This window comes from Pelobates fuscus, chromosome 9 (genome assembly GCF_036172605.1).
Source record: "Pelobates fuscus isolate aPelFus1 chromosome 9, aPelFus1.pri, whole genome shotgun sequence".
Taxonomy (NCBI): domain Eukaryota; kingdom Metazoa; phylum Chordata; class Amphibia; order Anura; family Pelobatidae; genus Pelobates; species Pelobates fuscus.
The window spans coordinates 49,581,641-49,596,968 of record NC_086325.1 but is presented as its reverse complement, the minus strand read 5'-3'; the positions used below and the strand labels follow the sequence as shown (position 1 = coordinate 49,596,968).

The following is a 15,328-nucleotide window of genomic DNA, read 5'->3' as shown; positions in this document are numbered from 1 at the left end:
CTTCCCTCTAGGTGTGTGCCTAACACTGAATAGAGCTATTGGTAGGCTTTCTGGCCAGGGCATCTTTGTTTCTTGTGACATTTTTAACATTCTGGTTTTTAGAGTGCCATTCATGCGCTCCACTTTACCACTACTTTGTGGGTGGTAAGGGGTATGGAAGGCTAGAGTCACCCCTAGAGCAGTCCAAATTTCTTTAGTCACAGTTGCTGTAAAGGCTGGGCCTTGATCACTCTCAATGACTTCTGGGAGTCCGAATCTGCATACAATATCTGTAATTAGGCGCTTTGCGGTTGTCTTTGCAGTGATATTGGCCACTGGGTAGGCTTCTGGCCAGCCTGAGAACATGTCCACTATTACTAGTGCATATTCATGGGGCCCACTCTTGGGCATTTGGATGTGGTCAATTTGAATTCGTTGGAAGGGGTACATGGGCTTTGCCAGGTTCTTTGCAGGCACCTTGACTGGTCTTCCCGGGTTGCATTTTGCACAAATAACACAGGCTTTGCAGAAGTTGCTTATCAATGTTGTGATTCCGGGTGCTTCATAATACTTCTGTATGAGGGCGGCCATCAGTTCTTTTGACAGGTGTGCAGGCCCATGTGCCCATTGGACCACTGCTGGGTATAAATTTCTGGGAAGACAAAATTTGAAGTTGTTGTAATATATTCCGTCCTTTTGGACAGCTCCTTTCTTTTTCCATTTCTGGATTTCCTCAGGAGTGACTGCAGCTTGTTGTTCTTGTAAAATTCGCAAATCAGTAGGAAGAGTTTGCAAAGCAAAAATAGGGACTTCTTCTTCTTCTTCTTCTTCTTGTCCGGACACTTCTTCATCCACTTCCTGCAGATCCCTGGCCGCTAACTTAGCAGCTTGATCAGCCAAATGGTTGCCCTTTGCTTCATCTGTATCTAATTTCCCATGGGCCTTAACTTTCAAAACGGCCACTTCTTTGGGGAGTAGGAGGGCATCCATTAGCTCCTTGATTGCAGTGCTGTGTTTGACTGGTGTACCGGCGGTGGTAAGAAATCCTCTAGTCTTCCAAATTAGGCCGAAGTCATGTGCCACACCCAGGGCATATCTTGAATCTGTATAGATGTTGGCACGTTTTCCTTCGGAAATTTTGCATGCTGAAGTCAGAGCCTGTAATTCAGCTTCTTGCGCAGACATTGCTGGCGGTAAGGATGATGATTTAATGACTTCATCTGTTGTGGTTACGGCATATCCTGTGTGATATGTTCCACCTTCATCGGCATATCTCGATCCGTCCACAAACAGGGTGAAATCCGGATCTGGTAATGGGTTCTCATGCACAGTTGGTAAGTGCACTGTTTCCATTTTCATCTGTTCAAAACAGTCATGAGGTGTTTCTGGGTCATAATCATTCTTTATGACCAGATCTTGGAATTCCTTTTCCAGGAAATGGCGTGGCCATGCTTCTAGAAGGTCAGTTGTTGGGTATTTGACAATACCATTTTCCTGTAGCTGTTCTTCGTTCATGGTGGCCCATAGTTTTGCCATGGGCCCAAGATCATTCCATGACCTTGTCTTCAACTTGGTAACAGGAATATGTGGGATAGCAGTATCCCAATGACGGTAAAGGTAGTTAAGTTGTTGAGGTAGCTGGATCAAGACCATGCTATTGCCTTCAGAGTCACAATAGAAGTCTTGTGCAGTGAGCTTTACATCGGTCCGGTGGTAAAGCTCATCTTCATAGCAAGGTTCAGGAGTAATGTTCGGTTTGTACCACATGGTGCAGAAGGCGTGATCTGGGCCTTCACAGAGAGGTTTTTCGCCTTCATAAAATGTCAAATGTGGATGCATGACTTTCTTGATACATCCACAGAGCAGGTGAATGTAGGTTTCATCCGTGATAAATCCATAATAGATACCCCCCTCAGGGAGTGGAAGAAGAGTGGACGGATTAAGCACTTGACATCTTTGTATGGAAATGTTGTCAGGCAAAAGAAGATGACACTGTAAGCGCAGATGTCTGGCTGGAGACACGTGCTTGAGCTGGACTTGGTTGATGATGGCAGAAATGTCATGAGGGGCCAAAACAACCAGAGGGTGGCCAAGGACCAGGTCTGAGGTTCTTTCTATGAGTTCTCTCGCAGCAAAAACAGCCCTGAGACAGGAAGGAGTCCCTCTGGCCACAATGTCCAGTTGACATGAGAAATATCCAATAGGCCTCTGGCGGCCTCTTGAGTCATTAGTTTGGGTGAGGACTCCTGTAGCATGGCCTTGTCTTTCAGAGACGAATAATTTGAAAGGTTTGGAGTAGTCAGGTAGGTCCAAGGCAGGAGCTGAAGCAATGGCACGTTTTAAAGCATCGAAATTGTCCAGGGCGTCATTGGTCAGACAAAACGGGTCAGACTTAAGAGCGTCATAGAGAGGTTGCATAAGCAGAGAGGCTTCTGGGATCCATGCTCTGCAGTAGGAAATGAGGCCTAGGAAGGCATGAAGAGACTTTGAAGTCCTCGGAGGTGGAATGTCCAGAACAGCTCTTACCCGGTCCCGAGTAAGATGTCTGGTACCTTGAGATAGGCAATGTCCAAGGAAGATCACTGAAGATTGACAGAATTGTAGCTTGATGAGTGAAGCTTTGCATCCCTGTTCCGCCAAATAGGAAAGAAGACTGATTGAACACCTTTCAGTAGTGGGAATATCATCTCCACACAGCAGTAGATCATCCACATACTGAAGTAGGACAACTTCTGGGTGCTCAGCTTGCCATGGGTCAAGGATGGTGCCCATGGCCTTAGCAAATTGACTTGGAGAATTTTGTGCCCCTTGGGGCATGACAGTCCAGGTATACTGTTGCATTTCATGAGTGAAAGCAAACAGGTATTGACAGGATGGGTCCAGTGGGACACTGAAAAAGGCATTGGCCAGGTCAATAACTGTGAAGAATTTTGCAGATGGTGGGACTCCGGAGAGCAGAGTATGAGGATTTGGTACAAGAGGGGTGTCTAGGACGGTAGCTTCATTAACAGCACGGAGATCCTGAACCATCCTGTACTTCTCTGGCTCACCCTTTGGAGTTTTCTTTTTCACAGGAAATAACGGGGTGTTGCATTCAGATTTACATTTGACAAGGGCACCCTTCCCCAAGAGTGCCTTGATGTGGACAGAAATTGCAGCAGACTGTGCTGGTTTTAATGGATATTGTGGTTTTCTTGGTAACTTAGCTCCTGAAATAAGCTTTACCACCACAGGGGGAACATTCAGGTGACCTATGTCCTCTGGGCCTGAGGACCATAACTTAGCGGGCACCTGTGTTTTTAATTCCTCTGGGAAATTGGACCTTAATTCTGCTGCCTCCTCACGGGGCTTTTCTATATGCAGCATCAGAGGCAAAGAGCATAGGGCTGAAGTGTCTGATACAGACAGAGGTGTAAACATTTCTACCTGCCCATCCGGGGTAAAGGTGATGGATGCTTGCAGGCGTGAGAGAACATCAGCACCTAACAGGTTAATGGGGCATGTGGAGGATACTACAAAGCGAGCAAGCAGGCTAGAGCCAACTCGTAGTGGAGTTGTTAAAGGGCTACGTCTTGGCTGGCCATCCACTCCAACACAAGAGACATCAATACTGGACAGGAAGGATGGGTCTGGCAGGTCTTGTTCTCGTAGAACACTACGGGCTGCACCTGTGTCAACTAGAAATGTAGTAGGATGGTCTTCAATGGGCAAAGTCACTGTGGCAAGTGGCCCTCCCTTATCCCCTGTAGACGCTGCCATTACAGGGATTACAGACACAGGCTTGCCAGTTTCCTAATCATCTGGTTCTTCAATAATTGGAATCTTTTTCTCGGTCTTGGGGCCTGGGGCAGATTTAGAGAACTTTCTGGGTGCCCCAGGTTCCTTTTTAGGTTCCGGACAATCACTTCTGTAGTGTCCCTGAGCCCCACAATTAAAACAAGTTACATCCTCTAGCTTGGCACCCTTGGTGCCAGAGGTGATGGGGGTAGCGCGGGCCACCATGAGTGGAGCTGGATTGGGTCTTCTTGGGGTCTGAACAGATTCCAGACCTCTAGCAACTAAAAGCAGGGTATCCAAAGGAACAACCTTGTATTCAGGACGTGCAGCAATGATTCCCTTGCGTATAGAGTCTTTAACACCTTGGACAAACGCACCTGACAGCATTTGTGAATGAATCTTATCTGTAAGATCAAACCCCAAATCTGTGAACATTTGATACAGTCTTGCATGAAACCTTTCCACTGATTCTCCTTTATCTTGAATAACATCAGTAAGGCCAGCAGCCTGATCCGCAAGTTTGTCCTTAGCCCATTCTCTTAATTGGGTGCAAAAAGTTACTCCAGAGGGGTAATCAACATCACTGCTGAGCAGATCTGTACTGAGGTGTCGGGCCATACTTGGCCAATATGCATCCCCTGCTTTTATAGCACAAATGCTCAGTAGATCACGCCATGCTGCGGAATAAGTCTTTTGAATTTGAACTATCCCTCGGTAGAAGGGCATAGGCTGTTTTTCTGGGTCAGGGAGTGATTTCATTAGAGCACTAGCTTGAGTGGGATTGAAAGCAACATATTTAGGAGGGGCCTGTTCTCCCCGACCCTTGTGGCCAAAGGGGTCATCGATAGAACGATGAGTTGGGGCTCCCGCGGCAAGCTCCGATGAGACATGGGACACCTTGTCCATCTCGTCATCATCGAATTCTATGATATTGGCTCTTTTGCGTGGTGCAGGGCCTGAATGAGGTGAAAGGATCGGTGGTTGGGAACGAGCCCCAGATGCAGGGGTGGCTAGCGAGTCATAACCTGGGGATAGGTAGTCACCGGGAATTACCGGCATCAGGGCCGAACTGGGGGCCGCCATATTGGTGGCCGGAGAAGGTACTACATTAGGGTTAAGGGAAGAAGTGGCGGCCATGTTGGAAGAGGGCACATCCGGGGCAGACTGTGCCGGACTGGGCATGACCGGAACCTGGGACGTGGCTTGGGGAGTGGGGAGTGGATATCCGGGATAGGGCAGGGCCATGGGATATGGGAAGGGGTAGGGCCAGGCTGGGGAGGGGAAGGAGGTGGGGTATTGAGCTGGGGTGGAGATGGGAGGGAACGGAGAGGGATTGGTAGGGGTGGGTGTAGAGGGAGGAGCCGGGGCAAGGGCGGGGGAGGTGGTTAGTTGGGTGGAAGAAGAGAGGAGGGGGTCATGAACAGAGAGAGAGTGTAGGGCAGGAATGGCAGATGAAATGTTAGGGGAAGGTATAGCAGGTAGCGTAGGGATGGATGAGGATGATGGGAATGTTAAAGATGGGGCAGGGGAAAAGAAAGATCCATCAGAATTCAAGACCGGGCAGACAGGGGAGGTGATGGGATGGGTATTGGGAGTGGGGAACATAGTCAGCTGGCTATCACTAATTGCTGACTGAACCTTGGGGATAGACATTCCCTGGGCGCCGGTTTTGGGCGCTGGCTGAGGATAGACCCCAGCAACACAATTATTATGATACACAAACAATTTCACACCTTTGTGATTTATCTCTTCCTCAACCCAACCTTCTAGCTGAATAGCCTTCGCTACTCTATACCATGCTTCAGCAGTCTTTAATAAACCATTATCTGTAAGTTTGCCTTTCTTTTCTGTCAGTAACCTACGCCAACTTTCTGGTTGCAATCTTCCACATGTCGGTACAGCAATTCTACATACTTTTGCAATCTTTTCAACACCTTTAACCATTTCCTCACCCTCTCTGTCTTCGACTAAATCACATGCTAACCAGCCCTTACTGGGCTTGCTTAAATCCTGTCCCATAATCCCTTTACCCCTATACCAGCGTCCTAGATATAGGGAGAGAGAAGGAAAACTGAACAAGAACGTCTACAATGCTCGACTGCCACCCGAGAATCGTGGGACTTTCTCAGGTGCGTCTTCCCAAAACGTAGACTAGTCACTGAATCCGCCTACCCGGGGTGGTAGACACGGATTGGAGCGAGGTGAGAAGTGTGTGACCAATCACTTCTCTTTCAAGAGAAATGGGAGTGGATAGTATAATAATATAGGAAGTTTAGAAAAGATGAAAGGCAAGGAAAAATCCTTAGAGACAGACACAGGAGTTCATGAGACTCCTAATAAAACAGACAAGACAACAATACAATTGAAATACAGTGCATGCATTACAGTTCAAATAAAATCAACAATAATCCCTTTCCTTCTACATGTGCTTACTCCAAAGTCACCTTTCTCAACCTCGTAGTGTCCCCGCTCGGAGAACGACTTTCATAAGTCTCACTACCAGCGGCCAAGGATAACAGCTAACACCGGTCCGAAATCCTTTCCAGCCTCCCTCTACTCTGCAGTCCACAAGAATGTGGCCACGTCTATCCTCACTCCCGTAGTGCCCCTATAAAACCCACTTATAAGTCTCACTACCACGTGATGCGAAAAACAAGCAATACCTGCCTGAATTCCCCCAGGAAACAAAGTCCCCTGCCACAAGGCTAAGTCTCCTACCACGATTAAATAATCAGTGGACCTTCAGCTCAACTAGAGCCGACGGGTCCGGGTCAGGACGTCCCCAACTCAACTAGAGCTGGATGGTCCGGGTCAGGACGTCCCCAACTCAACTAGAGCTGGATAGTCCGAACGCGCACAGTGAAGCTAGCTAGGCTATCAAAGTGTCACAAACTTGGATCACAGGAAACTATGATTCTACACAGATCCCACAGTTCCACAAACTTCTTTTTCCTTACAGCCACAGCCACGAGGCTCCTAAAAGAAGTAAACAGGCAAAGAAGACCCCCCAGGAACACATCCACGGGTCAACCCCCCTTTTTCCTTACAACCACAGCACCGTGGTTCCTAAAAGAGGTAAAACAGGCAACAGAAGACCCCCCAGGAACACATCCACGGGTCAACCCCCCTTTATCCCAAAAGGGGTAAAATACAAACAGATAGACAGATACACAGAAGACCCAGGCAAGTCCCCTCAGGTCCACCCCCCTTTATCCCAAAAAGGGGAAAACAAGCAAGACAGAACCCCAGGCAAATCCCCTGCAGGTCCACCCCCCCTTTATCTCAAAATGGGGAAACAGGCAAACAATTCAAACACAATTCAAACACACCCAGGCAACAGATAGACTAAAATGCAGGTAAACAAGTGAGTAACGAGACACCGGGCAAGATATTACCTGTCTTTGATGTCCTCCCGGGAAGCAGTCACAGACACGTGGACGGGTCAATCAAAGGGGCCGGAACGTACCGGTGGCTCTGCAGAAGTCTCTACCGTGTATCTGGAGGTGATCAATCTCCCTTCCTTCCCCCTGGATTCCTCCGTCCACCCTTGTCTTCCTTAGGACGGCTCACCGGCCGGACATAGCCCGATGCCCCACGTTGGGCGCCAAGTTGTTATGGTACTTTTTGAAAGTAAACCAAAATGTTCAAAGTCTATCTGTTCCTGTCCAAATCAATAAAATTAAATTGCGTATATACGCTGAAGTAATTAAGTCTGACACACGAGGTTCAGGTTAAAATAACTTCGAGAAAGTTTATTGGCAAGTGAAGTAAAAGCGGGCGCGCAGGCCCTTTTAAGAGGCATTTTGCGTCATCATTGATTATTAGAATATCAGCAAATAAACATCATCAATTGGATTAATTGTTAAGTGACGGGGTTAGTGTCTTACCTATTGGTTCGTAAAATTAAGAGGTTAGTCCCGTGCCCACCCATCAGAGGTGGGATTATTCTGGACACGGGTGGGGGGCAAGGGGGTCCTAAGCGTCATTTTACACGGTCAATGATATCAGGCTTTATGTCCAGGTGCAAGGTCTCTTATGAATAGAACATTTCATTACTACTGTGTTCTGTGGCCTTCAAACTGTACTATCTTACAAGCTCTAAGGAGTAGCCAGCAAGTCTTAAGGAGTAGCCAGCACCTCCTGGTACTTGTCCTTGAAGGAAACACGGTCTTTGTCTACTGTATTAATTGGGTTGAGAAGTTCAGTCACGTAATGTAGTTTTAAAATGAACAAGTTAAGTCATGAGGACAAAAATGGAGGATTGAAGAAGTCAGGTTAGGAGGACAAAATGGAGGACGAAGTCACAATATAAAGTTAAAATGGAGTTAGTACAATAATTCAATACAAGTACAATAAAGATTTTTAATAATTCCACATCATGTGTGTGTATATATATATATTATACACACACACACACACACACACACACACACCCCAAACATATTGCAAAGGCTGCAGCTCTCTTGTCTGCTGCCTCTGCAAACCCTTCACTACTAATCCTGCCTAGATTGTTAGTGGCTGTCCAATCACAGACTTCCCAATGCAGTCTGAGCAATTGCTGCCTCTTAAATTAAGCTCCACGGAGCTAATCAAACCAGGAAGTAACAGTACCGGGTGGCTAATTAAAAAGCCAAGGAGGTATAACAAGGATAATTTATAAAAGTGACAATTCCTATTGAAATCTGCACTTTCTGTAAAATGGAAAGATTCTTCACACATAAAGTGCTTCATGGATGTGGAGTGTCCCTTTAACAGTGATGCTCCAGTTTACCTGTATATAAAATGTTCAAACACACATTAGATTTTCATTTTCAGTTGTATATCTTTCAAGGTCACTTAAAGGACCACTACAGGCACCCAGACCACTTCAGCTCAATGAAGTGGTCTGGGTGCCAGGTCCCTCTAGTTTTAACCCTGCAGCTGAAAACATAGCAGTTTCACTGAGGGTTAATCCAGCCTCTAGTGGCTGTCTCACTGACAGCCGCTAGAGGTGCTTCCGCGATTCTCACTGTGAAAATCACAAAAAAAATCAGCTGGAAAAAGGTTACACTGCAGCAAAAATAAACCAATCTTCACCCTGCAATTGCTCGGTGCTGAAAAAGGCTTCAGAGTGGGAGAGCTTTTCTAAAGGTTTTCCAAAGCTTTGACTAATTATTAGAGATATCTGATTGGTTGACTTGTAAGCCAACCAATCGAATCGCTCTGACAGGCAAGTCTCACTTCTCTCAATACGTACCATGGGACAATTCAGGACAACCTCCCGAATTACAGAAAAAGTTGCATTTGCTGTTTCAGTGGAATTTGTAGAAATAAATATATGGAATGAAGCACTCCCCGAATTATCTCACATTCCAAACAAGTGAGCATGTGGCTTCCACCATCCCCACACACACAATTTAAAGACCCCCTGGAGGGTGTAAGCTGTGTGTTGGAGAATTTTCCATGTTATTGTGGATATTGCCATTTTCACAAACAGAATTGCAACACCTATGGTATGTATTTTTTTTTTTTACGATATATCTTTCTGGATTTTTCCCATCAGTCACATGGTAGATCTAAACTGACTTTTTTTTTTTTTTTTTTACCAGACAAAAGTTGACCATAGAGTGATCACACTGACATCTCATGTAGGATTTAAAACAGGCCTGTCCAACCTGCGGCCCCCCAGATGTTGCCAAACTATAACTCCCATAATTCTTTCAATGAAACAGATAGTCAGGGAATCATGGGAGTTGTAGTTCAGCAACATCTGGGGTGCCGAAGGTGGACAGCCCTGATTTAGAGCATCAGTTTTGTGTCCTATGGATTTAGAATGCAACTGACCAATATCTTATGGAATGCGGACATCCTATTGTGTCTTTTGGAGCTTTGACTGTGGACATCATGTTGTGTCCATCCTTTTGTGAGCTTTGACTATGCATTTTGGTGTTTGTGAGAACCAGCAATACTTCTATTATTTCACACCTTTAACCCCAAAACTATAGTGTCCCTTTTGAAAATAACAAACCTAAACGCATTTAATATAGGATGCAGAACTAGCACATAACGGAATGGAAATCGGCAGTGTTGTAAGATTACTGCAGGACCTTTCTTATGGTGGTTTAGAGAAGCTTATGTAGAAGGGCAAGTATACATTTCAGGGACTACAGTATGTCAGAATAAATAAAAGTAATAATAAATAAGACGGCATGTGTGTATTTGTAAGAAATGTGTCAGTATATATGGGAATGCAGATTCCCAAAATGCCAGCAGAATGTAAAACCTTATACCTTTACATGAACATAAAGAGTGAAGTTACCAACGTAAAAAGCTATATTATAGTCTTATCTAGAGCACGTTCAGCTGCTATTGAGTGAGTTCATGTAGGGTAATGGAGTGCTAATTAGCGCAAATGCACTAATCAGGTATTCTGGTTGTCGGATTGCATCATATGCTTCATACCTCCCAACATTCTGTGTGTCTGTTCTGGAATAATGGATTCTTCATTCATCTGCAGCTGGTATCTTAGCCAGCTGTGCATGAGCAGGAGAGCGGACACACAGATTGTAAACCACCTTCCAGCACACAGCTGAGCTTATATATAGATCCATAAACACTTTGCATAAGGAATGTGTTAACGTAACCATGTAGAACGGCCAGTATTACAGTTTACGCACTATCTCTGGCTATTCTGTTATATTCTAATCCTGAGAAGTGGTAAAATTATAGATTATTGGTTAAAATCAATAGGAATCTGTTTGGAACATTGTTTTAAAATGCTTTATTTGAAGAAAATATTCAGTGACATTGTTACTTGAGCCATTGTTTACTATAGCCAGGTCCTAATTCAGTGGCAATTTTTTAAAATTTATATTTTCCTAGGAATGAATGAAAGTAAATATTTTTTATGCTGCCCAATATGTTAATTCTGCCCAAGAATGTACGGCTCTTGCAAGCTAACAGGAGACCATTATATGTGTAATTGATTGTAATACATTTTTCAGTTTGCTGTGTGGCTCACGCTGAGTAAACAAACATGTCCTTTTTGTCTCTATCTGATTCTCCGTAGGACTTCTCATTAGCTCAGGATGTGCCCTGTATCCGTTGGGGTGGAACAGCCCTGAAATCCAGCAAGCATGTGGCAACGCATCCAGTCAGTTCCAATTAGGTAACAAGTGACTCACAGTCACCGAATGTCGGCTACATGAGTGTGTCTGACCGGTACTAGCTGTGCATCAGCGTAAAGCTCATTATAACTGGGATGAATTGAAATCAATACAGCAGATTGGTCCAATTCCAGATCATGCTGGAGGAACAAGTGATTAACTCTGTAACGGAAAATATTTATTTCTAACTGCCCAGGAATTGGCTAGAAGCCTATAACATGGAAAAGCAAAAAAACCCAAAGATTTTAAGCGGAAATCTTACCACCATAGCTACTACAGTTTATATTCACTACATAGTTTGCGTCAATTTGTTTTCAAGCTGTTCGACAAGAACAGGAGTCTGCTGGCAACCAAAAAAGACAAGATGCTAAAATGTAGCACACACATTCACTAAAACATTTATGGTTTGAAACATTGACAAGACAGGCCGATAGCCAGGCTTCTCAGTTTGCAATTTTACTACAATTTGCACAAAGGTTCTGGACTTAGCTAATCATTTACTTCATTTCATATTAACAGAACTACTCACTGAGTAAGAATTCAAAGTGAATTTCAAATTTAGGGCCACAGTAGCCAAACATAGATGAATTAGATATTTTTTTCCCCCAATTTCAGCTACTTTTAACTTAAGTTTGAAATTCACTTTGAATTCTAACTTTATTGAATAACCATGTAAGAGTTTAGGCCTCTGGTTTAAGTGGCTACAGGATCACTCTAAACTATGGGCAGATGTGGAACATGATAGAATGTTATTATTATTATTATTATTATTATTAATATATGCTCTGTTGATCTGCATGCTATATAATAAAAGTCCATGATGAGTTGCTAAACACAGGTCTGACAGGCTATTAAAGCAGGAGATACATTCTATAGCAAACAGAATGTGCAATAAAGGAAGTGTAAACTTTAGATCTCACCTTACAGGAAGTGTTTAGGAAGGCCGTGTAAGTCACATGCCGATAGGTGTGGCTAGGGCTGTATATACAAAGTGATTTGACGCCTAAATTACAAATAATTGAGCAGTGAGACTGCAGATGCATGATATTTACACAAAAACTATTTCAGTAAGCTAAAGTTGTTTTAGTGACTGTCCCTTTAATCACACACAATAGCCTGCTGCAGGCTCTAGCAGGTAACGAAAGTGGGAGAATTGTTCGGAATTCTAACCAGGATTATTTGCAAAAGTGAGAATTCATTTTCCTGGATTATACAGTCATCCCCCACTATGAATAGGGCATAATACACAGATAACCTTCACAGAGTGTTGGCACCCTAATCTCAGGCAGAGCTGAGACATACATTAACCCCTACATTGTCCTAACAAACTATACCAAAGATTAAGGACTGAACTACACAATCTCTAAACTTTAACTCCATACACTATATTAAACATAAACCCCTATTGTACCCTCAAACGAACCAGTAACCCCTACACAACCTTAACACTTAAACTAGCACTAACAAAAACCTGCAAATAAGGTACATAACAGTGAGTTTATTTGGGGGAAATAATGCCTCGACCTTTGAGCTCCTGGTTTATTAGGATATGCCCAAAACCCTCATTATTTTCCATAATGCATCATTTGCACATATAAATGAAAACAAAGTAAGTGATCCATATAATTATCGTCTACCGTGATGTAACGGTGAATTATTTGCGGAATTCAAGAATCAGAACTGCAGTGTTGTTGAAGCAGAAGAGGCTATTACACGACATTAAAAATTAATTGCACTGTTTACCACCAGGGTGCAATATCCTGGTCTCCTGTAAGACATTAAACCTCATCTACATAATTACTAAAGAGTCTGGGACACTCTGGACCCGGTCAACCTCCCCTTAGGGCTGCTGCAATAATGTAATGCCAAGCTCTGCCTGTTCTAGGGGAAGCAATAGCCCCCATACTTAATTGTAAAACATAGCATGTGCACTTATAACATAGAATTCTCAAGGATGTACACTAAACAGTACTCGTAGCACAGAGGAGAAGCACATTCCTGATGTTTTCAGATAAATGGAAAGATAGGGCTTTTATAAATATAACTTTTTTGAATATTAAAAGGGAAAATATGTCCAAAAGGCATATTTTTTATATTGCATAAAAATAGTTATTGAAAAAACAAATGTACTAAAATTTGCACAAAATATTTCCTAAGCCATAAAATCTTACCTTTCATTAGCTGCTGCACTGACCTCTGTAGCCAATTAAGATCCACCCCCTTTTTTGCTGAGCACTTACTTCCTTGTTCGAGATGGACATTGTCTAATAAAACACTTCTCACAGGAAAACACTTATTGAAAGTTAGGGATGCATATAAAATTAATACATTTGGAGTTCTATTAGTTCTTGTGCCTTTTTTAAGTAATTTTTTTGTGTTCATGAAAATAGTGACATGCTATATGAAGCTATTGTGATCTAAAATTCTTATCTGGCTCAGCCAACTAGTTGATGGATGAACTGGAGAGGAGTAATATTATACAGAAGCTATTTAGCATATGGTTGGCTTGCTATCTGATTGCATCAAATGTATATTTCTAGTCAAGACGTGGCAGGTAACTTATTGCACTTAATTTGATAGGAGATCTTTTCCAAGCAGAGTGCTGTGGTTTTTTCCCCCTCTGACCTTTGCACCCTGGAAGGCCAGAGGTCAAAATCCAGAACTGAGAGTTTGAGGGAACAAAGCCTAAACAAAATGATCCCTCCAGGAGCATGTTGCTACTATATTTTTTTATGAGGAAGATGTAAAATAGATGAAATTCATATCTTGTAATACCTTTTTTATTGGAGTGATAAGCTTTCGGGCAGTGGCGTCTCTAGGATTCATTTTTAGGGGGGGCACATGGTGGGCCAGGGACAAAGTAGGGGGGCACATTCAACCCCGTCCTCGCCGCAGTTTGACCCCGCCCCTGCCGCATGTTAAGCCCCGCCCCCGACACAATGTGTTGGTTTGGTTTTTTTATAATCTCTGGTGAAGGATTCATTATTTTCCACCAGGGATTATTAAAAAACAAACATATTTCCTTTGATACTGTGCCATAGTTGCCAACATTTGAAAAAAAATTCCAAGGACATTTTGCAGCACAGCTATCAATTACTGTCTGTGTATAATATCCCTGGACAGTCAGTGCTCTCTGTATAATACAGGGTTGTGTGTATAATAAATAGGGGCAGTCAGTGCTCCCTGTATGGTGCTGCTCTCTGTATAATACATGGCTGTATGTATAATATCCCGGGAGAGTCAGTGCTCCCTATATAGTGCTGCTCTCTGTATTATACAGGTCTGTTTGTGTATAATATCCCAAGACAGAGAGCAGCACTATACAGGAACATTGACTATCCCGGGATATTATACACACACAGATCTGTATTATACAGAGAACAGCACTATAGTATTATACAGATAGCTGAGCATATACCCCATGTCCCAATCTCTAGACTACTCGTACCTGTCAACAGCAGCTCCCAGACGCGTGTAACAGGGCTAAAGTGTGCGGCAGCTCACACGGATGATTCAGCGGTAAAGCGCACTCGCTGGCAGAGCCAAACTGAGAATCCAAAGCAGCCCTGGAAAAAAATGTATGCCATTTTTACAAGTCAATATGTGTATATTGTACAGTAAGCACACAAGCTCACTGACATGCGCAAATAGGCTTACTGACAGACAAAACTCTCTGACTCACACACAAGCTTACTACAGACAAACTCACTTGTATAAACACAAGGCTCACTACAAAGAGGTTCAGGGACACACACAAGCTCACTGAAGACAAGCTCACTGACACACACATGCTCACTAAAAAGAAGCTCACTGACACACACAAGCAGTACCATCTTAACAGCGTTAAGGGCCCCCGGGCAAAGCAGTGCACTGGGGCCCTTCCTACACAACAACTCACAGGGATAAAATGTTTAATTATTGATAGACTGTTGAGTACATACACACAGTACACTGAATACGAACACCGAGAGACTGCTGAACACGTACACACACACAGATTTCTGAATGCACACAGACTCCTGAATGCACACAGGCGTTGCTGAATGCACACAGGCTGATTTATACATGTACACACAGACTGCTGAGTCCATACACACACACAGACTGCTGATTCCATATACACACACAGACACACAGACTGCTGAGTCCATACACACACACACAGACTGCTGAATCCATACACACACACACACACACACACACACAGACTGCTGAGTCCATACACACACACACACACGCAGACTGCCGAGTCCATACACACACACGCAGACTGCTGAGTCCATACACACACACGCAGACTGCTGAGTCCATACACACACACGCAGACTGCTGAGTCCATACACACACACGCAGACTGCTGAGTCCATACACACACACGCAGACTGCTGAGTCCATACACACACACGCAGACTGCTGAGTCCATACAC

The 15,328-nt window shown here is 43.9% G+C and overlaps 1 protein-coding gene across 1 annotated transcript in view; it reads left to right on the top strand.

The window, feature by feature from the left end:
• Nucleotides 1–15,328, top strand: part of LOC134573580 (LHFPL tetraspan subfamily member 1 protein-like) — a 44,757-nt gene that overhangs the window by 26,095 nt on the left and 3,334 nt on the right. Inside the window, exon 3 of the mRNA XM_063433363.1 lies at nt 10,805–10,903. Coding sequence (XP_063289433.1) covers nt 10,805–10,903 — 99 coding nt within the window. The remainder of the gene's footprint in view (nt 1–10,804; nt 10,904–15,328) is intronic.